Raw genomic sequence first — 25,560 nt, forward strand, 5'->3', positions numbered from 1 at the left:
ATATTCCCTCTAAACCTGTTTTGTTAAGAGTTTTCATCATGAACAGGGCGGCTGGGTGGCTCAGTTGGTTAAGCGACTGCCTTCGGCTCAGGTCATGATCCTGGAGTCCCGGGAGCGAGTCCCGCATCGGGCTCCCTATTCAGCAGGGAGTCTGCTTCTCCCTCTGACCCTCCCCCCTCTCATGCTCTCTCTATCTCATTCTCTCTCTCAAATAAATAAATAAAATCTTTAAAAAAAAAGTTTTCATCATGAACAGATGTTGAATTTTGTCAAGTGCTTCTTCAACATCTGAGATGATCACATGATTTTTATCCTTTGTTTTGTCAATGTGGTGTATCACTTTAATTGATTTGAAAATTTGAACCATTCTTGCATTCTTGCACTTGATTGTGAATGATTTGAAGTATTGTTGAGTGCTGTTTGCTATTTTTTTATTGAGGGTTTCTGCATCTATATTCATCAGGGATATTGGCCTGTAGTTTTCTTTTTTCTTGTAGTGTCTTTGGTGTTTATAGCAGGGTAATGATGGCCTATAGAATGTATTTAGAAGCTTTCCTTCCTCTTCTTTTTTGGAAAAGCTTGAGACGAATAGGTGTTAACTCTTTTTTAAATGTTTGGTAGAATTCACATGTAAAGCCATCTGGTCCTGGACTTTTGTTTGTTGAGAGTTGATTACCAGTTCAATTTTGTTGTAACTGGTTTGTTTAGATTTTCTATTTCTTCCTGATTCAGTTTTGGAAGATTATACATTTCTAGGAATTTATCCATTTCTTCTTAGTTGTTCAATTTGGTGGCATATAATTTTTTGTAGTATTCTTTTATAAACCTTCATATTTCTGTGGTATCAATTGTTATTTCTCTTTCATTTCTGATTTTATTTATATGAATCCTCCATTTTTTTCTTGATGAGTCAGCTAAAGATTTATCAATTTTGTTTATCTTTTCAAAGAAGTAGCCTGTGGTCTCAGGGATCTTTTCTATTTCTTTTGAAAGTCTCTGTATCATTTCCACTCTGTTCTTTATTATTTCCTTCCTTCAACTAACCTTGGGCTTTGTTCTTGTTCTAGTTCCTTTATGTGTAAGTTTAGATTGTTTGAGATTTTTGTTTCTCCATGTGTGCCTATCTCTATAAATTTTCCTCTTAGAACTGCTTTTGCTGGATCCTAAAGACTTTTGGACTGTTGGATGTTCATTTTCCTTTGTCTTCATGAATTTTTAAATTTCCTCTTTCATTTCTTGGTTGACTTGTTTGGTAGCATGTTGTTTAGCCTCCACATGTTTGTGATTTTTTTCCAGTTTTTTCTTTTGATTTCTAGTTTTATATCATTATGCCATGAAAAGATGCTTGATATGAATTTAATCTCCTTAAATATATTGAGGCTTGTTTTGTGGCCTAACATGTGATCTCTCCTGGAGAATGTTCCATGTTCACTTGAAGGAATGTATATGCTGTTATTTTGGGGTGGAATATTCTGTATATATCTGTTAAGTCCATCTGGTCTAATGTGATATTTAAAAACAGTTTCCTTCTTTATTTTTTGGCTGGCTGATTATTCACTGATGTAAGTGGGATGTTAAAGTCCCCTACTATTATTGTATTACTGTCTATTTCTTTGTTAATATTTGGTTTCTGTATTTAGGTGCTCCCATGTTGGGTGCCTAGATATTTATAATTGTTCTATCCTCTTCTCTGATCAGTCTCTTCATCATTATGTAATGCCCTTCTTTGTATCTTGTTATTATTGTTTTAAAGTCGATTTTGTCTAAGTATTGCTAACTGGCTTTTTCTTCTTTTCCCTTCCATGTGCATGGAATATCTTTTCCATCCCTTCACTTTCAGTTGCATTTGTCTTTAGGTCTGAAGTGAATCCGTTATAGGCAGCATATAAATGGGTCTTACTGTTTTATACATTTAGTCATCCCATGTTTTTCGATTGGAGCATATAGGGCATTTACATTTAAAGGAATTATTGATAGGTATGAACTTATTGCAATTTTGTTAATTGTTTCTGGTTATTTTTGAAGTTCTTCTCTGTTCCTAATTTTTTTCTCTTGTGATTGATGAGTTTCTTTAGCGTTATGCTTTTATTCTTTAAAATTTTTTTGTCTGTTTAGGTTTTTGGTTTGTGGTTAGCATGAAATTCATATATAACATCCTAAGAATATAGCGGTCCATGTTGTCACTTAAGTTCGAACACATTTAAAAATCACTAAATTTTTACTGCCCCTCTTCCATGTTTTATGTATGTTGTCATATTTTACATCTTTTAAAAATCCCCTTAACTAATTTTTAGATATAATTGATTTCACTGCTTTGTCTTTTAACCTTCATACTACCTTTGTAAGTGACTGGTCTAGTCTCTTTACTGTGTGTGTGCTTTTGCTCATGAAATTTTTTCCTTTCATAATTTTCTTCTAATCATGGTTTTTTCTTTTCCACTTAAAGAAGTCCCTTTACTATGTCTTGTAAGGCTTGTTTCCTTCGATTCTGAATTATAACCTTGTCAGGTGGAGTATTCTTGGTTGTAGATTTTTTTCTTTAGCACTTTAAATATCTTGTGCTACTTCCTTCTGGACTGCAAAGTTTCTGCTGAAAACTCAGCTGATAGTCCTATGGTATTTCCTTATATATATAACCAGTTGCTTTTCTCTTGTTCTTTTTAAATCTTCTCTTTAATCTCTGACATTGTAATTATTACATATTGTGGTGTGGACCTGTTTGGGTTCATCTTTTTTGAAACTCTGTACTTCCTCAACCTGGATGTCTATTTTCTTCCCCAGATTAAGGAATTCCCAAACTATTATTTCTCTAATAAGTTTTCTGCCCCTTTCTTCCTCTCTTCTCTTTCTTGGGCCCCTATAATAGTGTGAATGTTTTGTGTTTGATGTTCAAGCAATCTCTTAACCTGTCTTCATTTAAAAAAAAATTCCTTTCTTTTTGCTGTTCAGTGTGGATGATTTTTATTACTCTTGTCTTCCCATTTGCCGATACATTCTTCTGCATGTTCTGTGTTGATTCCCTGTAGTATATTTTTGTTATTGTAGTCTTTCTTCAGCTTTTTAAAATTTTCTATCTCTTGTTGATATTGAGTTCATCCACTCTTCTCTCCAGTCCAGTGAGCATCTTTATGATTACTTTGAATTCCTTATAAAGTAGATTGGTTATGTTTCATTTATTTTTTTCTGAGATTTTTGTCGTCCTTTCATTTGGAGCATATTTCTATGTCTCATTTTGCTTGACCTTTTGTGTTTCTGTGAATTAGGTGGAATAGCTACTTCTAAACTTGAAGGAATGGTCTTGTGCATGGTTGTCTCCTGTGTAGATTGTGTGTGCTTGGTGACTGGCTGGCTGGAGGTGTGGATGGCAGGAATTGTGGCTGGCATGATTTGGTGGGGGGGGAAGGGTCCCAGGACATTCCACGTTGGGCCTGCCCTGGTAGTATGCCCGGAGCTGAAGTGGGCATAGGCTGGGCAGTTTCAGGGCTGTCTGTACAGAGTGTCCCCAACAGGATAGCTGAAGTGGGTGCAAGCTGGGGTATCACCACGTGTTCCTCTCAGGAGGCATTTTGGTGGGTGGATGGAGTGCTGGCAGGGCGACTGGAGGTAAAGTGAGTGCAGTTCTGTTCCTAAAACCCCAAATTCTCTGTTGGGCTCAGATGGTAAAACTCAGGAAAGGTGGCGGTCTGGTTTTCGGGAAGAGAAGAATCTAGATACAACACATTAAAACTAAAGACAAGTGTCACTTGAGACTTAAAATGACTGTAGCTGAGGTACAGAGCATGATCTAAGTCCTTGTTACTCAAAAGGGACCCACAGAGCAGCAGCCTCAGCATCTCCTGGGAGCGTTTTAGAAGTGGAAAACAGACCCCACCCCAGGCCCACTAAGCCAGAATGTGCAACTTACTAAGATCCCAGCAGATCTGGATGCAGATTAGTTTGACAAGTCCTGCCCTAGGATCATTCAGATAAAGAAGTCCGAGCTAAGAAAAGTGGACTGACCATCATGTTATAAGGGGCTCGGGGGGAGGAGAGGATATTGATCCAAACACATGGGTTGGCAACAGCTCTTGGCCAGGCTTGCTGATTCACAGTCCTGCGTCTCTAGCTTACAGTGCACACAGCACCACCCCTGTGACCACTGACTCAGCACGGCAGTAGTCTGGAGTGAAAGAAACATCCACTGCCAGGGGTCCTGTCATCCGTCCAGCAGGTCTCTCCCCTCCCCCTGGGGGTGGACAGCTCCTAAAGGAGTGGAGGCACCTGTTTTGAGACCAGGCTTCTTTCTAAAAACATCTGAGGATTGCAATGAAGAAATGTCATTGGGGAACCTGGGTGGCTCTGTCGTTAAGCGTCTGCTGTCGGCTCAGGTCATGATCCCAGGGTCCTGGGTTCCAGCCCCGTGTCAGGCTCCCTGCTCAGCAGGGAGTCTGCTTCTCCCTCTCTCCCCTGCTTGTGCGCACTCGCTCGCGCTGTCATAAAATCTTAAAAAAAAAAAAATGTCATGGAGGATCTGGGCTAATTACAACAATCCCCATCACCCTCCATTTAGCTGTGGAACTCACACATCCGAAAGCTGTCAGAATGCTAATTCCATTCTTTTATTTCCTCATACCACAAACATTTTTAGTTCATCTGCCTTTTTACAACCTGATTTATACAAGCAAACTGCAAATGAAAAACAGGCATTCTTAAATCCTTCAAAATACATGTATGAAACATCGCACAAAGCATAGTATTTATACACAAACAGGCTTAGCTGAAGCAGCTTTATCGCAGTTTGTTAAAATTAGCATTACAACTTAAATATTTATGCCTATAAAAGTTTGCATAATCTGCTATACATAGTTATTTCAGAAGCAGTTAGGACCTAACTAATTGGGGAAAAAAAAAACCAACAAAAAGCACTAACAATTATGTAAACTTAAATTATTTACAATTGAACATGTAGGGTCCTGATTCACAAAACTTAGTGCACATCATGATTCATTCATGGTTTTCATAGAGAAGGTAAGTATTATGGGGAGTATTTCCCAGGTAAAATCTAGAATGGTCTTTAGGAGAATGTCAATATGTTTACTGGAAACTAGAGAAAAAGTAACAAAAAGACTTGAGCAACTGCTTTTGATTTGAAAATTGAAGTATATATATAGCAGCGATCAGAACCAACAGGGGCCACAACAGAAGGGCTGGTGCTATTTCTGACATTACTCCTGGTATGTACAGGAAGAGAATTCTGCCCCTTTTTTTAATAATTAAAAAAAAAAATCACCCCCCCAGTTCACCACAGGTGAATTCAAAGTAATAGTCTTTCTTTCTACAGACTGCTCTTTAAACTTAATGCCTAAATCAGCAAATTTAAACAAAGGAGTACCTTTTATAACAGCCTTCAGTTCAATGGATTTTATTTAGAGGTGAAAGCTTGAGGCAGGGTGACCAAGCTGTTAGCTATTTCAATTACAAAAGAAACATTAGAGACAAGGTGCCAGAAACCCAAGGTTACCCTGGAAGCATTTCAAGGGATTCAATAGTGATTTTAAGTACACAACAAAGGAGAAGACTCAAAGAAAATTAACAAGACTAACTTTTTTTAAAGAGAAGTGATAAATTTCAGTGAATCAGGTCCCAGGTAAAGTCTTTAAAAAAAAAAAAAACCAAAAATTTACAGTAAACATCTTAAACTCTGGAATGCAGGTATAGTACAGTGACAAGTACATTACATTTACAAAACTGCTCAGACAGTAGGTATTCCAGAGTAAGAACTGAAAAATGTACAAGCCGGTTCACAAGGACTTTAGATACAATGTTATTAAAATACATTGTTAATCATAAAAATATTTTACTATGTACATGTATGCTGTATAAACTCTAGATTTACCTACTGAAGGAAAGCCTCTAAACCCATCTCTGGCCGACTGGCCCAACAGTGCCATTCTAGAATTTGGTCTTCATCCCACACACGGGCTGAGGAGTACTGCAGTCAGTTCTCCAATAAAATAGTAATGTGTTTTTCCTTCGGCAGAAGGTCTAGTTGGAAGAGTCAGTTTTACTTCCACTGTATTTTACTTTCCTTAATGCTGGTCCAAGTAACTCTGGGCATTCACATAATTCATTTGCAATTTGGTTACACTTTAAAATAAGGCTATAGTTCATTTCATCAGTTATCACACTGTCTTGCTTGTAGTCAGGATGGTTTGCGATAAACTCTCTCATCCACCTGGCAACTGTCATTAGTTCTCCTGGAGGGGGAAAAATTAAGACAACATAAGTTAAGAGAAGTGCCTTTTTTTTTTTTTTTACAGTAAGTTCACTTTGGTGACTGGCATAAACACAATCCTAAAGAAAAATCAGTATGACCTTCTGGTGTACCCACATGGCAGAGGCTGGGGAAAGAGGTTTTCCAGGGTGTTGGAAGAATTCCTCCTGGGGAAGAATTTTAGGTTGCAGGCAGGCAACTAGCACACACATCCCAAGGTTCGATGTTACCCACACAGGAGCACTGCCAGCTCTTCAGAAACGGGAAGCCACTAAGGATGTCCCGTACACGAGGACTACAGCTAACACTGATGTGTGACGTGGAAGTTGGTAGGACAGTAGACCCTAGGAGTTCTCATCACAAGGAGAAATTCTTTTTTTCTTCTGTCTATATAAGAAGAGGATCTTAACTGAGCCTACTGTGGTAATCGCTTCATCATATATGTAAATCAAACCATCCTGCCGTAGGCCTTACGTTTATGCTATGATGTATGTCAATTATTCTTCAACCAAACTGGAAAGAAATCCAAAACCAGGAGCTAATACATATAGTAGAGCATGTGTCCTCCCATTTGGCCGGAGCTGTTACTGATTCAGGAAGTGTAGGGTCTGAAGTTCCCAGAACCATCTTTGATCAAAGAGGTGGAGAAAATAAGGAACAGTTAAGTAGAATGAATGAAGGGAGGAACTGGCAGACACGCCGTTTCGGGGTATATCTTATGTGACTCCAGAAAGTTCATGAAAGTCTCAAGGGAAATGTCAGACGCCATTACTATTACTCTTACAGCTGACTGCTCCCTTGTGCCAGGCCCTTGTTAGGCACCATCAATGTGATCTCAAAACAAACAAAGAGGGGTTTTGGGGCACTCACTGGATGAGAAGCAGGCTGAAGAACCAGACGTCCTAGCTGTCGCTCCTGTAACCTAGAGTTACTTAGCCCTAAAGAGAGAGCCCGTGGTGATGTACAACAAACACAGCTCCCATAAATGACTAACAGGCAATCTAGATACTCTAGTTCATTGTCTAAGATGCTATGGACTTAAAGACGCATCACTGCTTGATGAACTGGTACGAGAAAAACCACTGCTAATTAAACGGTCAACGATTATAAGGTGCATCCCATTGCAGAGACATCAAGTGTGAAAAAGAATGCACTGATAAAATACAGTATACCTGAAAAGACTATGTTAAGAAACTGAAGACTGTAAGACTGTAAAGGTTCTGCCTACATTAAGATTTAAAACAAGAAAGAAAAAGCAAAGGATGCCATACCAGATGCTCTCTTCTTAATTAGCTTTAGGTAGTTCAGAATACTGCATCTGGTGTCCACATCCACTTCCATGTTTTCAAGGTAAGAGTTCAGAATTGGGATCAGCCCAGGAAACACAGCTTCCTACGAGAAGCAGGGCACATCATTAGTGCTCTGGCCACGGGTGGAGGCGGTGAGGGGCGTGGAGCAGGGCCCCTACCTTCCCGTTGATGATGGTGTCTATGCTCATCAGGGTGTACTCCTCTACTGCCTGTTCCGTGCTGTTCTGGGCCTTGCTGTAGCCGTCCACCATGGTGGTGCCACCTGCCAGAGGACAGGACAGAGGCGCTTGAGCAGCGTGCTGTAGCCTAAAGTAAGTGACTCTAGAAATCCAAGAGAATGTAATACCTTTGCAAATATCTTTCCTGAAATAAAACATTCCCTGCAAGACAGCATCGCGTTTCTGTGCAACTTTCATGTTTTCATCAACCTAAGGGAGAAAAATAATCATGGCTACGTCAGAACATTCTCGATCCAACATAGAAGTTGTGGTGCCTTCCTCGCTTTTGCAATTAAGACTCACCCCATAAGAATTCTACTTTTCCCTTCAACGCTTTCTGTTGGAGGAACAGACTTTTCACTTTTATGTGCGGCCTGTGTCCTCCAACTACAGATGGGCATGTGCTTTTTAATAAGAACGGGGGAATTCTAAGTTTACTTTAAAAAACACAACAAAAACTTATATTCACATGGGCTTCCTGTACTCCAAAACACCTTTGGAAACAAAGCTGTGACTGAGCCTAGTAGGAAATCCCTGGAGGGCAAGGGGTTGGTTCTCTTCTCACAGCACAGTGACTCACCCAAGATGCCAGGGTAACCAAAGGCAGAGAACCCAGAGAGAACTTCTGGTTCAGTGCTGTGCCCTCCCTACCACGGGGGATTTGCTGCCTCACTGTGGTGAGGAGAGGAAAAGAGTCAACAGATTGTCAAATATGGAATAAGGTTAGCCCTCTAAGAACAGAGGGTCCATCTGGTAGTTCTGGCCACAGCAACTATACATGAGCTCAAAAAACTTTTTAAAAAATACATATATACCCAGGAATGCCTGGGTGGCTCAGTCGGCTAAGCATCAGACTCTTGATCTCAGCTCAGGTCTTGATCTCAGGGTCGTGAGTTCAAGCCCCACATGGGGCTCTATGATGGGCATGGAGCCTACTTAAAAAAGAAAAAAAAAGAAAAAGGAAAAAAAATATACTCAGCAGTAAGACTGCTGGATCATGTGGTATGCCCAGGCCACACACCAGATCAGTTAAATCAGAGCCTGCGATTGTGGGTCCCAGCTATCTGTATCTATTTTATATCAAAGCTTCATTTCTGGTGTACAAAATAGTGATTCAACAACTGAATCCATTATGCTGTGCTTGCAACAAATGTGGCTCCCATCTGTCACCATACATCACTACTCAAGTACCACTAACTATTCCCTGTCCTTACTCTTTCCTCCCTAGGACTTAGTCCTTGATAACTGGAAGCCTGTACCACCTGCTGCCCTTCCCCATTTTGCTCACTCCCCCACTCCCTCCCCTCTGGCAACCATCGGTTTGTTTTCTGTATTTAAGGGTCTGATTCTGCTTTTTTTGTTCATTTTTTTTTTTTTTTAGATTCTACGTAGAAGTGAAATCACAAGGAATTGGTCTTTCTCTGACTTAGAATAATACTCTTTAGGTCCATTTCTGCTGTCGCAAATGGCAACATCTCATTCTTTTTTATGGCTGAGTACTATTCCATTGTACATATAACCACATCTTTTTTCTCTATCTATTGATGGACACTTGGATCGCTTCCATATCTTGGCTATTGTAAATAATGCTGCAATAAACATAATAGGGGTGTATATCTTTTTGAATTAATATTTTCATTTTCTTCAGGTAACACCCAGTAGTGGAATGACTAAATCATATTGTAATTCTATTTTTTTGAGGAACCTCCATATGGTTTTCCACAGTAGCTTCACTAACTTACATTCCCACCAACAGTGCACAAAGGGTTTCTTTTTCTCCTCATCCTCACCAACATTGCTATATCTTGTCTTTTTGATTCTAGGCATTTTGACAGGTGTAAGATGATATCTCATTGTGGTTTCGATTTGCATATCCCTGACGGTGAGTGAACAACTTTTCATGTCTGCTGGCCATTTGCAGGTCTTCTTTGGAAAAATGTCTATTCAAGCCCTCTGTCCATTTTTTAATCGGATTTTGTTTTGTGTGTGAATTTTTTTATATATATATATATATTCTGGATATTAATAGATATAACATTTGCAGATATCTTCTATTCAGCATGTTGCTTTTTTGTTTTGCTGATTGTTTCCTTTTCTGTGCAAAACCTTTTTAGTTTGATGTGGTTACAGATTTTTACTCACTTCCCTTGCCAGAGATGTATCTAGAAAAATACTGCTAAGGTATGTGTCAAAGATTACTGCTTATGTTTCCTTCTATGAGTTTTATGGTTTTAGGTCTCACATTTAGGTCTTCAATCCATTTTGAGTTTATTTTTGTATCTGGTTTAAGAAAGTGGTTCAGTTTCATTCTTTTGCATGTTGCTGTCCAGTTTTCCCAGTACTATTTATTGAAGAGACTGTCTTTTTGCCACTGTATATTCTTGCCTCCTCTGTCATAGACTGACCACATAAGAGTGGGTTTATTTTGGGGCTCTCTATTCTGTTCCACTGACCTACATGTCTACCTTTGGGCCAGTACCTTACTGTTTCAACTGTAATAGCTTTGTAGTGTATCTTGAAATCTGGGATTGTGATACCCCTAGCTTTGTTCTTTCTCAAGATTGCTTTGGCTATTGGGGGGAGGGTTTTTTTGTTGTTGTTCCAAACAAATTTTAGGATTATTCTATGAAAAATACTATTGGTATTTTGATAGGAATTGCACTGAATCTGCAGATTGTTTTAGCAGGGACATTTTAACAATATTCTTCCAGTCCATAAGCATGGTATGTCTTTCCATTTGTTAGTGTCATCTTCAGTTTCTTTCATCATTGTTTTATAGTTTTCAGAGTACAGGTTTTTCACTCCTTGGTTAAGTTTATTTCTAGGTATTTTCTTTTTTGCTTAATTGTATATAAATTTTACTTTCTGCTTTGTTATTGTGTATAGAAATGCAACAGATTTCTGTGAATTTTATAGCCTACAGCTTTACCGATTCATTTATTACCTCAGAGTTTTTTTGGTGTAGTCTTTAGAGTTTCCTATATAGTATCATGTCATCTGCAAATGAGTTTAACTTACTCCTTACCAATGTGGATGCCTTTTATTTCTTTTTCTTGTCAGATTGCTGGGACTAGGATGACTTCCAGTACTATGCTGAATAAAAGTGGTAGGAATAGATATCCTTGTCTTGTTCCTGATCTTAGAGGAAAAGCTCTCAGTTTTTCACCACTGAGTATGTTAGCCGTGGGTTTTTCATATATGGCCTTTATTATGTTTCCTCTAAACCCACTTTGTTGGGAGTATTCATGAATGGATGTTGAATTTTGCCAATTTTTTTTTTTGCATCCACTGAAATAATGATTTTTAACCTCCACTCCATTAATGTGGTGTACCACATTAAAAGATTTGCAACTACTGAACAATCCTTGCATCCCCAGAATAAATCTCACTTGATCATGGTGAATGATCCTTTTAATGTGTTGTTGAATATGGTTTTCTAATATCTTATTGAGGATTTTGCATCTCTGTTCATCAAAGATACTCACCCATACATCTTCATTTGGTTTTGGTAATAGGGTAATGCTGGCCTCATAGAATGTATTTGGAAGCTCTTCTTCCTCTTCTATTTTTTTGCAACAGTTTGAGGGAAATAGGTATTAACTCTTCTTTAAATGTTTGGTAGAATTCACCTGTAAATCCATCTGGTCCTGGACTTTTGAGTTTTTGGATTATCAGTTCATCTTCATTACTATATAGTATTTGGTCTGTTCAGATTTTCTATTTCTTCTGGATTCAGTTTTGGAATATACTATTTCTAGGAATTTATCCATTTCTTCTTGTTTGTCCAATCTGTTGGCATATAATTTTCTGTAGTAGTCTCTTATAATCCTTTGTATTTCTGTGGTGTCAGCTGTTACTTTTCTTTCATCTCTGATTTTACTGTGTTCTCTTTTACTTGAGGAATCTAAAGGGATTTCAATTTCATTTATCTTTTCAAAGAACCAGCTCTTGGTTCCATTGATCTTTTCTATTGTTTTAGTGTCTATTTCATTTATTTCTGTTCTGAGCTGTATTTCCTTCCTCCTACTAATTTTGGGCTTTGTTCTCCTTTCTCTAGTCCCTTTAGGCATAAGGCTCTTTGGAATTTTTCTTGTTTCTTGTGGTAGGCTTGTATCACTGTAATACTCTGTCTCCCAAATTTGGACCATTGTGTTTTTATTTTCATTTGTCTCCATGTACAAAAAACTCTTGATTGTGAATTCTCTATTTTTCCAGTGACTTTTGAAGTAGAGCTTATAACACTTTTTAGTTTCTTATTTCTCATAACGAAATTTAGGAGAATCTTAACATACATAAGCTAAAGGGTCATGTTGAACTAGGATGGATGGTGCCAAGTATTTGATTACTGAGCCTGTCTCCCATACTCAATTTCTACTGTTATTTATTTTTTTTTTTTTTAAGAGACATGACCTCCTAAATAATCTAGACACTTCTATGAACATATCCAAATAACAGTATAAATTCCATCATGGCTATGAACAAGTTTTCATTTGATATTTTTTTCTTACTCTTGACAAAAGTTCCTAAAGATCATTTTAATTTTTGCTTTTATGAATTCCTCTTTAGAAGTATACTTTACTACTGCACTTTAGATTATCAGTTTGACTGCTAAGGTTTACTTTAAATCTCTTAAGTATTTAAAGCTATGATTTTCCCTTTAGAGACTAGCTTTGCCAGCAACCTAGTTTTGAGTTCATTTAATACCTACAAGGAAAGCAATTTTAGATTTCCAACAGTTAAATTTCTCTTGAACATCTTTTTGTTGATTTTGGTGGGAATGCATCCTGTATGGTGTTTACTTTTGAAAGGTGAAGAAAATCTTCCTTAGGGCACTTGGCAAAACATGTGCTGTGGTAGGAGATTTGTGAGGACGACTATACAAAGCCAGCTTATTAACTGTGCCATTGAATTCCCCAAGAGCCTTTCTCTTTCTTTGGTTACATGACCTGTCAGGCACTGAGTAACAGGCAAGGCACTCTAAGTGATTTACCTCCATGAATCCCACGTGTTCGTATAAAAGCCCACTTATCGCCAATTCTACACATGCAAACAGAGGCATTGGGATGCTAAGTACCTTGTCCAGGTTAAAAAGCCGGTAAGGAGTACAGGTGATTTACGAATTTAATGCTAACAATGCAGCCGCATCAGAGCCACCACACTACAGTGCCTTTAATTCTTTTGTGCTTCTGAGAAAGGCCGGCTACACTTTAACGTACAAAACAGAAATCATGGCTCCAATACTATCTTGGAAGAATACAGAAAACGGCTTTCTCTATTTAATACTTTATTCTCACACTTTTGTCTGTTATCAATTTGTCATTTCTGCTCTCTCTTTAAAAGGTCATTATCCAGTTCTTTGTCTTGTTTTAGGGATGCAAACACCTTACACCATTATGTTGCTCTTTTAGCTTTTTAACAAGATAGTTTAGTCTATTCACATTTGTTTTCATCTTATTTTCACCATTTTATGTTCTCTGGGCTATATCATACCACTCCCTTGCCCCACCCCTAACTTTTGTGGCACTGAAAAGGTTCTCTTTGTTCTTTTCCCACTCCTTTTAACTAGCAGGTTAGAAGTAAAAATTCTTCCACTGTCCCCTTGGTAGGTAAGAGTTCTGTTAAGTGTTGATGGAATCACCTGGAATTTCCAGTTTGGGAAGACAATTCTGTTTTCCTTACCCCTCAGGATTCTGTAGACTTTTCTCCATCTCAGCATTTAATGTTGGAGATGAGGAGGGATATCGACTCATTTTTTTTTCCTCTTGGCGCTATCTGATCTGAATTTTCTCTCCCATTCAGATGGCTGATTTTTCTCTTTAGGATTCAGAAATTCCTAGATTTGGGTTCTTTAAATATTTCTGTCCCATCCTCAATGGACTCTCACTCAGGAAAAATTCTATTTCTTGGATTACTGGATCTCATTTTTTTATATAGATCATTCTCTTCTAAATGATTGTAAACATTGAACTTTCCAGAGGAATTCGCCATGTTTCAGTTTTTCCATGATTTCCATTTTCTTGTCATCCTGAGATAAATCTCAATTTGGTTCCTAGATTATCAACTTGGATCTTTAACATCGTTGGCTTTAACTGGTGAATATACTGAGTTTTAAAAGTGTAGCTTTTTCTAAGAACTCTTCTCCAAATGCTCTCTCCTCCATAGTGCTTGGTTATTTTCTCTAGAATTTTTTCAAGGGCACTAATTAGAATTTCTTTAAGAATTCTTTCCAGTTGCTTGAATTAACTATATTTCACTGAGGGGAATGCATTCTGTAAGCCCAGCTGGGCCCTTCCCTTAAGGCATTAAAAGTTATCCATTTTCCACTGACTTTCAGACATCTATTCATATTTGTTAACAAAGGCATAGATGGGGAACTTCCAGGGACTCTTCCTTACAGGGGCTGATCCTCCTTAGCAGGTATACCTGTATGGGCAAATGGCCCATAGAATCCTATGGGTTACTTTTGGCCTGGGTGTTAAGAGCAGGCAGAGACAGGCTGAGGCCAAACTTCACTCAGGGTGTGCGGGTGGGACAGGTACAGGCTGGAGATCCCCCTCATGGAGATAGTAGGGAGTGAGGTGGGACAGAGGCTGAGCTAGGCATTTCTTTTTTCCTTCCGTGCTTGCTCTGACAGGGCTGCTCTACCTCTCCTTTCTTTGGCACTAAATCCTCAGCAGACCCCTCACTCAGCCCAGCAACCTTTCCCAGCTCCCTGCTGCGCCCAGGGACCCACTGGCCCTGGAAGCAAAGGTCTCCAGTTAGTTAGCTGCTGCCTCACAGTCTGGAATTGTTCCAAGGCTCTGCTGGGAAACAGCTTCCAGAGAGCTCCTTTTTGAGTTTTTATTGGGCTGGAGCTGATGAACTAGTAGTTGTTTTTCTGATAGTCCAATCTACCTTCTCCAGAAACATCTCCAGTTTGATTCCACTGAGGTGACCTTTCCCTGCATCCCAGCAGTTACACTTGCCCCTCTCCTATTTTACTATCATAACCAAAACGGCATTTGGGGGAGGATGAAATCAACTTGTGGATTCTCTCCAACCATCATCCTAAATTGAAAGCTTCTAGAAATAAAGTAGTTATTCAAAAGCAACCCTAAGGGGCACCTGGGTGGCTCAGTTGTTAAGCGTCTGCCTTCGGCTCAGGTCATGATCCCAGGTCCTGGGATCGAGCCCCGCAGCGGGCTCCCTGCTCAGTGGGAAGCCTGCTTCTCCCTCTCCCACTGCCCCGGCTCGTGTTCCCTCTCTCACTGTCTCTGTCAAATAAATAAATAAAATCTTTAAAAAACAACAACAACTAAATCTCTTTCAAACAGGCTAAGGAGCTACTGTTAGCACTTTTTGTTTTCCAGGAATCTCTACTAATGCAGTACCAAAATCTACAGCATAAGCTTTGGTTTAAAAGGAAAAAGAATAGGGTAGAGGAGAAGCCATTTTATTCTAAATGGTGAAAATTCTCCATCAGGTCAGATCTAAAATAAATATTATACATAAATAAGCAACAGATAATAATCTGTAGATACCCAAACCCATCACTATACCGAAACACATTCTTACCTTTGATAGTGGAATGAGAAAATCCAGTTTGTATGAAAGGATCACTCTGGTAAGCAGCACCACAAACACCACATATGCAGAGTTCTCAAAGTCTGTTAACTGAACCTAGACAAGCAGGAGCCCAGAGAAGTTATGGACCAACTACACAAACATGCTCTTCCCCGACAGGCCCCTCCTCAGATCATGTCATGCCCAAGCCAGCTCCTACTTCACCACGTGGGGCTTGGAAGCCCTCTGTCCACAATCTATTCTCAGAAGTCAATCTTTAGGTTTTGGACCTGCTTTTATTATGCACATATTTGATTTGTATTTGAAGAGCCTCTGAGAAGAGCATTAGAAGGGTAATGGGCAGAGGATGGGCATGATCGAATCACTTCCTGCTGATGTGCATCTTACCTCCATGGGTCGGAATTCTACTCTCCATCCAATATCTGAGTTTGGAGGAGGGGGTTTAAATCTCATCGTCTGCCAATTTGTGGACTGAATATTCTATAATAAAAAAAGCAGAAAATAAAACCAACTTTCCACATGTCCAGGATAATATTAAGATGGCTTGATATTTAATAAGGGAAAATTATTCATTGCTGATACCAAATACTCTTTAATTTACAAATACAAAAAGGTACAATGTAGTATTTCCTTGGTGTGTGACCTACTAGGAAAACAAAGTGTTTAACAAAAGTTGGGTGATATGTTGGCAGCACAGAAATAATTGATGCCATTTTTTTTTACGCAGCAAGTTTGAATTTTTCACCTTTCTGCAATCAAGAGAAAATACAGAAAAAATGCAAAATCAGATATAACTTGTCAGAATCATAAAATAAGGGTACTTTAAACCAATCTAAAATTTCTTAATTCTTTATTGCACTAGACAGTGAAAGGCGTCAAGAGATTTCTCCTATAACTGCTCACAGGTACAGAAAATGGCCTCCATCTTGGTTAGTGAAGTGCAATGCATTTAAAACAGAGGTGATACCTCAAAATGGTCAGATTCATTGGCATCATCCAAGTGTATTTTCTCTTCGAACAGAGTCAGTGGGTCTCTAATGAAGAGATGAGCAACATGCTGGGCCAGGAGACGATCAATGCCTGTCAAGAGAGGTTACACCAGACTCCCATCAAAGCCACAGGCTCCATTGTGTCTAAGTCCAGTAAGAAGACAGGACAGCTCAGCAAGTTTGAAGACAGGGCATCTAAAAGCTTAGGAAGTGGCTGGTTTGTTCAGTATCTGCATGTTGCCCAGGGTTTTATCCTACAGACCCTGAGAAAGTGCCAGAATTTTCTTTGCTACTTACACAATGCCTGGTGGGGCACTGGTGTGGACCTAGATACAGACCTCCAAAGTAAGTTCCTTTGCTAAAAGTCAAGAAGATCTCACAAGTATTTGGAACTTGAAACTTTAGGAACAAGCAGCCTCATAAGAAAAGTTAAGAGACTTCACACTAAAAATAGAAACCAGACCAGAAGTCAGCAACAAGTTCTAAAGAGCTTTGAATAACTAAAAGTGTGCAATCAAATCTAGAGAAAATGAGTGGCTGCTCACCTTCCTGCAACAGTTGTTCGTAGATTTCTTTATCTATCGTCAAGTCGATGTCATTGTACTTCTCACCGCACTCAGATAAGTAACTGTCTATCGAATCATATCGGGACTTACTGATCCTATAGTTATTGTTCTTCAGTGGCTAAAATTGAAAAAAAATACAAATGAATGTCATATAAAATGCTCTGGAAATAAATGCTTTTATGTTTTATATGTAATAATTATATATAAATATCCAACCTGAAAAAAAGTTAATCCTGAGATGTTATCAGGGAAAATTGTTTTTTAAAAATCTGGAAGTAACTTAAGTAGCTGCTCTCTGATATGACTTAAGTATATATTTTTTTTTTTTTAAAGCAGATCGCCTTCATTCTTATTAAGCTAGGAAAATACATGCCAAGGTTGAAAGCAAACCTATTAACGTAAAACAGAGCTATTAAAATCATTTCTCCCTTAAAGTTTTATTCTACTCAGGCAACATGTTCAACAATTTATGAGCACTCACATGAAGACCAGAGCAGACCAGTGCAGCCCTGGTTGAGAACATCAGAGGCTCATTTAAAAACCATGTCCAGGTCCCAGTTCTGGAGATACTTGTTTATTAGATCTAAAATGGGCCTGGGTGTCTATTTTTAAAGATCTTCATAGGTGGTTTTGATGCACACTCCAGGTTGGAGAGGTACACAGTCACAGTTCAACATGCAAACAAGAGGCACTAACCTACCCTTACTAGGCAAATCTAACCCTTTATATGGGGCAAAATAATCTTTGACCACAGATTCCACAGCAGAAAGCTCATATACAAAGCACTCATGCAGTATCAAAAAGCCTTTTGGTAACAATAGCCCATCAGCACTTAGTTCCAAAATATAGGGGAAAAAAAAGCATCACTAAGTTTTAGAAGAGGAGGAAACAAATACAGATTTCAAAAAGTGATGAAAACTCCTTACCCCAACCAAATCATGTTTCCTATATATTCACCCCAAAACAAACACTATGACATCAAAGACAAATTTATAACCTGTGAATTTCTTCCCACCTGTGACTAAACCACTCAAGATAAAAATTTAAGGGAGACTTCAACATTATAAGTAATTACAATAACCCCATTTTACCTGCTTGATTTTTAAAAAAAGGCTATTAAGGAAAATCACTCCCACCTCCAGTCCTCTCTCCTCCCGAGTTCTATCATCTACAGATGCAGAAATCACTCCCCAGCGACAATCAATGTCAGACACATAGCCTCGGTAAAAAGGAGATGCAGCGCTCAAAGCCATCTAAAAACAAACAAGAGTCAGCACCTGCAGGTTCAAAGTGTCACTTACACGCTGAGAAAAGCACCATGCAGTTATCTCTGGTCTAGAAGAATCAGTTTAGGTGAGCCCTATGGAGCTCTACTCCTCTGTGCTTGCTTTTTCATAGTGAAAGATACCAAAAGGGACTCAAATCCTTGGATGGGATTCATTTAATCATCCCCTCTGTCACACTGAATGTGAAGGACGGGAGAGGGGAAACGGCTACACTCAAACTTGACACTTTAACACACAGATGTCTTACTAGCAATAGTAAACTTCTACAGCTTGGAGTAAGTCCATTAGCTCTAAATGCAAACTCTTTATGTTAGTTCATTTCTGAATAAAGTTTTAACTGGACTTAAATGGCACAGAGTCAGCAAATGTTGCACAAGCACTCTCTCTACAAAGAAGTCTTTTAAGTAAGATGTCGTTTCTACTTACGACAATTGGACAGATAGTGGCCAACTGATCGTACAGGTATCTGGCCTCAGATATGCTGCAGGCTTGGAACGTTACCTGTTTAAAAATTACAGGTTATTAACAATGATGAATCATCAACATCCTCCCCAAGGAGTCGAGTCTGAGGAGGAGGATGGCCAGGGAAGACAGAGGGCATGGTGTGCAACGGTCACTCCACAGCTAACAACACTTATTAACATAGCAGTTTTGTTTTTAAAAGTTGCCTTGGATGAATTTTGCCAAACAATGGCATTTGATCATGTTCACAACTAATATAACCATTTCCTAAGTTAAATAGGATTAAAATGTCAGGAAAGGAAAGGAAGACACTAGGTAAATGGCAAGTTCAGCAAGGCATCGCCGTGACTTATTTCCCTCGACAGCATCCCAGGCACTTCAGTTAGCTCAAGGGTTAGAGAAATTTTGGTACAAAAGGATAGAGATGCTCATAATAGATTTCAAAGCTCACTGGTGGCAAGTACAAGGAATAGCCTGGGACACAGTGAGACTGGAGGAAAGGAGAGCAGTTAAAATATGCAGCTGACTAACCAAGGAGGGCTGTAGGAGGAGGCACACCGGAGTCAAAGCAGTGGCCGCTGGGAGCCGGGGTGGGGCGGGGGTAGAGAGAATAAAGGTGTGACTTAGGTTTTGGCTTGGGTGTTCCTGGGACAGACAGTGAGCAGAGGCACCAAGACACGATGGGCATATGAAGGAAAGGAGCACGTAAAGAAACGCTTTAAGTGGCTGGGTCTCCAGGGCTAATGCCCAGAAGACAAGTCTGGGGTGAAGAAGTATTTATGGAGGAAGCTCAGATAATGTTCTGAAGATGGGCAGGATCACCCAGGAAGCCTGCAGAAGAGGCGTAAGTAGAACATTTCAGAGTTAGGCAGAGAAAAAAAAATCGTATCATTCATTAGTACAAATGTTCTAGAAACAGTTACCCAAAAGAAACCAAAAAAGGCCTGCCTGCCTTGGGGTGGGGAGCAGTGGAAGAGACTAGGAACACAAATCCTGGTTGGGTTATAGCATATCTGTATTAACTGCAAATGGGGAACAGTTTTCCTGTCCTCTGTTATTTAATAATGATATTTTGAATTTAGTGTTGGTGTAGGAAATAAATAAGGGCTTAATCCTTGAAAGAGTAGCAGAGTGAATGTTTACTGTTATAATCCCAACCTGTTATTTCCCAGTTTTAGCCAGGTCTCAATTTTGCTTTTTTAACAAAGAACTTCTGTTAGGAGATTCACCGTCTACCTGGAGAATTATATTCACGTCAGTGTGGTAACTACAGAAAAATAATTATTTAGACAACTTGCTATAATTTCTGTTAATGATTCAACGCTATATTTTAATTAAAATGCCCTGGCAATTAACCAGCCATTACAAATTAATACAACATAGAGAAGAGCTGTGTCCTAGACCTCAAGGAATAAGACTATCAAAGGTTAAAGGAAGAGACTAAGCAGGGTTGGCAATTGGGTCACTCTTCACCAAAACAAGGGCAGTTTCTGCAAAGAGGTGGGAACTCAGAAATCAGCTTGTGCAAGGCTAAGGATAACATGTCAAGCGAGGAAACGGGAGACAGTAAGCCAAGTATTTACATACTTCTCTGCTGGGACAGATTGGCTTCTCTTAGATGACTTAGTATTTACTAGACAATTCACAGGCAAATCCTGGAAAAAAGTATGCTTAAGAAAATTCGCACCTGGAATTCCACAGTTAAGTTACAACAGTGAAGTGCGGGGGGGGGGGGGTGGCGGGGGGGAGTTCTTATGCCTTCAAAAGTATGAACAGTTTTGGCTTCTGGTGTCCCTTTAAAAGTATCTCATAAGAGGAAAAGCAGTGTCACTAGGAAACAGAGGGGAAAAAAGAGGAAGTATGAAAAATAGATGTTAGAAAACTAGATGTCTAATCTAAAATTTACCTAGAACCCACTTTTGAAGCCACCTGATTTTTCTTAGAGGGAGAAATACCTATTACAACGTGCACGAACTTATTAAATGATTCCTGGAAAACTCCCCAAGAGTCAAGCATTTGAATGTGATTATGTGACTTTCTGTTTTGTACAGTTAAGTCTTCCATTAACCTTAAAAAATTACTTTAAAACATTTTCTGCTTTACTTTAACAAGCAGTTTCTAGTTTTCCACTTGAGAGACACAAAGCAGGGTGTTTTCTGTGGTGATGTGTGGAATTCATCTCATTTCCCATAAACTTTATGTGATTCATGCTAATAATTTTTTAAGTGGAGTATTCAAAGTAGGGTCTTGGACGTGCTACCAACAAAAAGAAAACTTCATCCTAAACCCATGACAAAGCGTAAATTTGGATGGAAAATTGCATCTACAGGTAATAAAAATGTTAGAACACATTTATTTGTATGGTATTTCAAGAGAAAGACTATCCCTTTGGAATGAAGTAACTGTGCTGTCCCTGGCCAGGCACTTTGGTTTAATATTAAACCGAGAAAAGGCAATCAGTACTCCAATTACACTGTTACAATTTTAAAGCCATGCACTGTAAGTTCTAGAGCTTAATGGTTCTCTTTAAAAACATTTGTAATTAAGATAGAAAAGCAGATATGCAGGTAAAAGTAAAAAGGTCTCCTTTTTATGAAATGTGACCCTTTGTAAGGAAACTTACTGGCCTGTTTTCTTGGAAGACCACACACTTTATACTGCCTTTGTGAGTCAGGAAAATCAGGAAAAAAAAAAAAAAAAGATGGTTATGTGAACACATTCAACATGGAGCAATCGGACTCTGGCATTCAATGTTCATTTTACAGAGTTGTAAAAATAAGCACATCAGAGCTTTATGTGCAAGAAGGCGCCTGTCTACACTGCAACTGAGATGATGGGAATGCAGAGTTTTTTGGCCTCTGGATGGAGACTGGGCAGACTGGAGGCCCAGTGACTGATGTGGGGCTAGGCTTCACACTACTCCAGGCCTCTAAGGACGCCACTTCTAATCTTCGGAAATAATCTGAACTGCATACAATCTCCTTGGACAATAACAAGTGGCCTTTTTGCTGGAAGTTTTCAATTTTCACTTTATACGTTGTGCAACTCCTACTCCTGTTCTCATGATTTTAAGCAAAGGAAAGGTTAAAACCAGCACTTCTATTGATAAAAAACAGCAAAGTAAATATTAGCTTAGAGTCAGACCTAGAAAGGGATTTAATATAAACCTTCCAGTTAACCAAGGAGAAAACCAAGATGAAAAGAAGTGAGGAGAGCTACCCAAACCCACGAGTAGGAGGCCCAGCTGCAGGCCAACCACAGGCCCACTGCCACCAGGAGGGTCCTGTGCCCGCCCACCCAGGTCCTAAGTGAGCTTGGGTACAGTTCCTGCCAGGGGCACCAGCCATCTGACTAGATCCACGGGAAGTTTTAACGGAGAAAACACAGAAAGGCTGTACCACCGATGTGACTTCGCCAGGGGCAAGGCAAACACGGGCTGCTCAGTAGTTCTTTTTATACCACTAGATGGCCTTGCCTGAATATGAACATTTCAAGTCCAAACAATCCTTCCCTTGGATCACAAGGTCACTGGAGTGCATCCAGAGGTTACTTTCAGAAACAGAGATCTGAATGATGTTACAAGCTCTAGGCCCGACCATCACTAGAAAGAACAGAGGCAGGGATCATAGAATATTTCGCACTGTAAGTTAAGTAACAACCATTTATCTTTGTAGTAAACTGGAGATTCCCCATCAAGAGATAGCTACCAATGAATTTACTAAAAATCACTGGTTTTCAGAAAGGCACACTTGGCTTTCATTTCAACCTGATTACAATGTAATTGTAAAAAATACGAATCTATAAAGAAAACTAGTAAGTAGAAATGGATGAGGGCACTCTGCCTCTGTGTATTTGAAACAATACCTGAAGACAGCAATTGCCCATCCCAAATCCCATGGCATCCATGTAAATATGATCAGGCTTAGAAGCCTTGGCTGCCTCCTCATCCTCAGGAAATGCTTCTATAAATGGAGAGGGTGTATTCTTGTCCTTAAATACTGTAGAATTAAATTAAAGGAAAAAAAAAAGGCGGACAAGGGTGAGATTCAAGATTCAAACAGCAATTCCCCAGGTGCCTCTCCCACCCCACCATCCGCTGTGGACTTACTTGGTACATTGATGACAACCTTTTCTCCTCTCCTGTGTCGGATATTTCTTGTTAGGGTACTGAAAGACAACCAAACGTCATAAATCGGCCTCCTAAGAACCACCATGTAAAAGAAGAATTTGATCATATACAAGTAAATAGAATGAAATCCTACCTCAAACTAATTCTCTGAGGCAATCCTATAGAATATTTATGTGGATCAAGATATTCTGAGGGAATTTTCTGTGAGAAGGCTTTGCATTAACACCACTTCCTCTGCCTCTTGCTCAAGAACGCCATTGTCTCCCCTGTTCAACCCCAGATACCCCAGCTTGCTGTAACTTCTCAAATCAAATTCAAGTGTCTGGGGTCTGCTGGTGGTCTGGTCTCACCATACGTTTCTAACACATCCCATGTCTACTCCGAAGACTTCAAGCTTTAATACTTACTTTCCCTAGGCATCTCTGGAGCTCCAATACCTTGTTACTGTCCCTCCCAATTGGCAGTATTAATACCTATTCTCTAGACCCACAGTGTCTAATCCAGAAGCCACCAGGCACACTGTGGCTGCTGTGCACTTGAAATGGGGCTAGTCCTAATTAAAATATGCTCTGAGGATAATATACACACCAGATTTTGAAGACTTACTACAAAACACAAAAATAAGGTAAAATATCTTATCAATAATTTAAAACTTTGACATTTTGAAATAATTTTGGATAAAAACTAAATAACATATAATAAAATTAAATTCATCTTTTTTATTTTCATGTGACTTAGAAAATTTCAAACATCTGAGGCTGACATGATTCTAGTGGACAGTGGTGATGCAGACTCAGCTTGCGGACCAGCTCTTTCCCATGGTTGCCAGGATCCCCTCCATCAGAAGCATCCTCTCCTTTCTCTAAGGAGGGTCTCTCTGATGCATCTACCTTTTGGCATCCAGCATAATCTTATCTTTTCTTGCAGCTGAATCTATTTTCCCCTTGGGCACACCGTAACATTTGAAGTTGGAAACTCCATCTATAAATCTGTTCCATCAAAAGACTCTGCATGTTAACAGGTGTGCAGACCTGTCAAAGGAATCAACACTGGCAAGTCCCAAGGGCCCCACCTGCAGGTCAGGAGCCTAGTTTAGGACTATAGAGGAGATTCAAGGTACAAAGTAAGATCAGACTGTTGTGGGCCCTGAAGCCACTTTGAACCCAGGAATGAAACTACAAGCTACTAGAGCTAGAAGTTAATAGAATAGAAGGTAAAGAGTTGTACATATCTTGCCTTGTCATGAAAGTATAGTAAGTGGAATGAGATCACAGAGAGGGGGATAAAAGGTAGGAATAACTAAGAAAACTTCCCCAAATAGGCGCTTATAAAACTAGGACTGAAAAAATCTGTACACTTAAGACGACAGTGGCTAAGCCAACGACTTTAAGATGACCTGTAAGATGGGCAAGTCGAGCTGTGCTCTAAAAAGCAAGGATCAAGCAGCCACATGTGTATATCCTGCTGGCTTCTCCGGTTCATTACAATAGGAGGCTGAGTTCAGTAAGTGCTCAGCAAGGATTCTAGGAAGGAGCGCCTTACTCTCAGCAGGCACGGGGGTAAGAGTGAGGGACATCTGTGTTTAAAGGCAGAGCCATACTCACCTAAAGCGGGGGTGCTTGTTTATGGCTTCATCAGGAAAGAAGAGGGACTTGGAAGCTCCTCCTTCAACTGGACTGGGTTTGAACTCTGGCAGCGTGAACCCAGGACAGCCTAATCTACAACAAATTGAAGAACTAAGTAGGCAGGATTTGTTTTCAGAAGTTAATAACGTCTCACCATCACTGCACCTATTAAGAACCACCCACCCCCGTCTACTTTCCCCCCTACCAGGAGTCTAGCACATGAATGCTGTGTAAGTACCGTGCTTTACAAACACCCCCCTTGTACTTGGTCTTCCTCACCGACATCTTTGGTGATTACAGCCTGTTAGAGACTTTATCCATTCACTCGGGATCTCTAGAGTGCTTCTTCACGTCCTATCCATCTCTTCATTTAACAGAGAGCACCAACAGCACAGAAGTCCCTTGGCTAGGTCACGTCAATTGTCACAGGCTATAGGTTCCCCCTACACAGCGTCCGATAGTCTTCCTTTATCATCTCATCTCTCATCTGATTGTTTTTTGACCCCTGCACAGCCCCACTGCCCCCAACCTGTTGATAAGCCTTGTTCAAATATCAAAGGGCTCTCCTGCTTTTTGCCTCTACAGATCACCTCATGAGTCCCTCAGGATTAGGTAGTGTCTCTAGAGGTGTCCCCATCCGCCTCCAAGATCTCCCTCTGATGTCTAAGACCCAACCCTATTCTCTTACTTGACCTAACCAAGAGCTTTAATTCCAACACAGAAAAAGGAACCTCTGTCTTTATCCCTAAAAGTAAAGTTCAAATTCCACATCCAGCTCTTCAAGTTAAGAATTTTAAGGTCATTGTTAAATGTGCTGTGAGACAGGACAAAGACCGACAAAGTTTGTGAATACAAAACAAGGGAGGCTCTTGCCAGGGCTTTAGATCAGTGGTAGGAAACTCTGGGCTTAAGAGCCAAGACTACCCATGCCTTATGTTCAGCCCCTACCTTTTATAAAATAAAGCACCTGTTGGCTGCCCATATCCGCCTTGTGAACAACAATGGAATTTGCTGATCTTATCTGGAAAACCGTTTCCAGCTATAATGAAGGTTCCTGAGAATTCTTGCAGTTGTGTGCATTATTTACTAGGAGCCTGCAAACTTAGGGAAAATCCTGTAAGAGTGGCAGACTTCAACCTTGAGGATTCCGAGGCAACCA

General features: G+C 39.6%; 1 protein-coding gene across 3 annotated transcripts in view; it reads right to left on the reverse strand.

The window, feature by feature from the left end:
* Window positions 1-4,579: 4,579 nt before the first annotated feature.
* The window catches only part of GCLC (glutamate-cysteine ligase catalytic subunit), a 47,556-nt gene continuing 26,575 nt past the window's right edge, over window positions 4,580-25,560 (reverse strand). The window contains exons 4-16 of one of the 3 annotated variants that reach the window (XM_006745297.3): window positions 24,381-24,494; window positions 22,756-22,814; window positions 22,512-22,645; window positions 18,612-18,686; window positions 18,036-18,152; window positions 16,879-17,017; window positions 16,312-16,424; window positions 15,732-15,824; window positions 15,336-15,440; window positions 7,910-7,991; window positions 7,722-7,825; window positions 7,525-7,645; window positions 4,580-6,236 (exon numbers count right to left, since the gene is read on the reverse strand). In XM_006745297.3, coding sequence (XP_006745360.1) covers window positions 6,025-6,236; window positions 7,525-7,645; window positions 7,722-7,825; window positions 7,910-7,991; window positions 15,336-15,440; window positions 15,732-15,824; window positions 16,312-16,424; window positions 16,879-17,017; window positions 18,036-18,152; window positions 18,612-18,686; window positions 22,512-22,645; window positions 22,756-22,814; window positions 24,381-24,494 — 1,468 coding nt within the window. In that variant the 3' untranslated portion in view covers window positions 4,580-6,024. The other 2 variants (XM_081828426.1, XM_031041281.2) reach the window with 2 other exon arrangements.

Source organism: Leptonychotes weddellii, chromosome 8 (genome assembly GCF_054177405.1).
Source record: "Leptonychotes weddellii isolate Sample4059 chromosome 8, ASM5417740v2, whole genome shotgun sequence".
Lineage (NCBI taxonomy): Eukaryota > Metazoa > Chordata > Mammalia > Carnivora > Phocidae > Leptonychotes > Leptonychotes weddellii.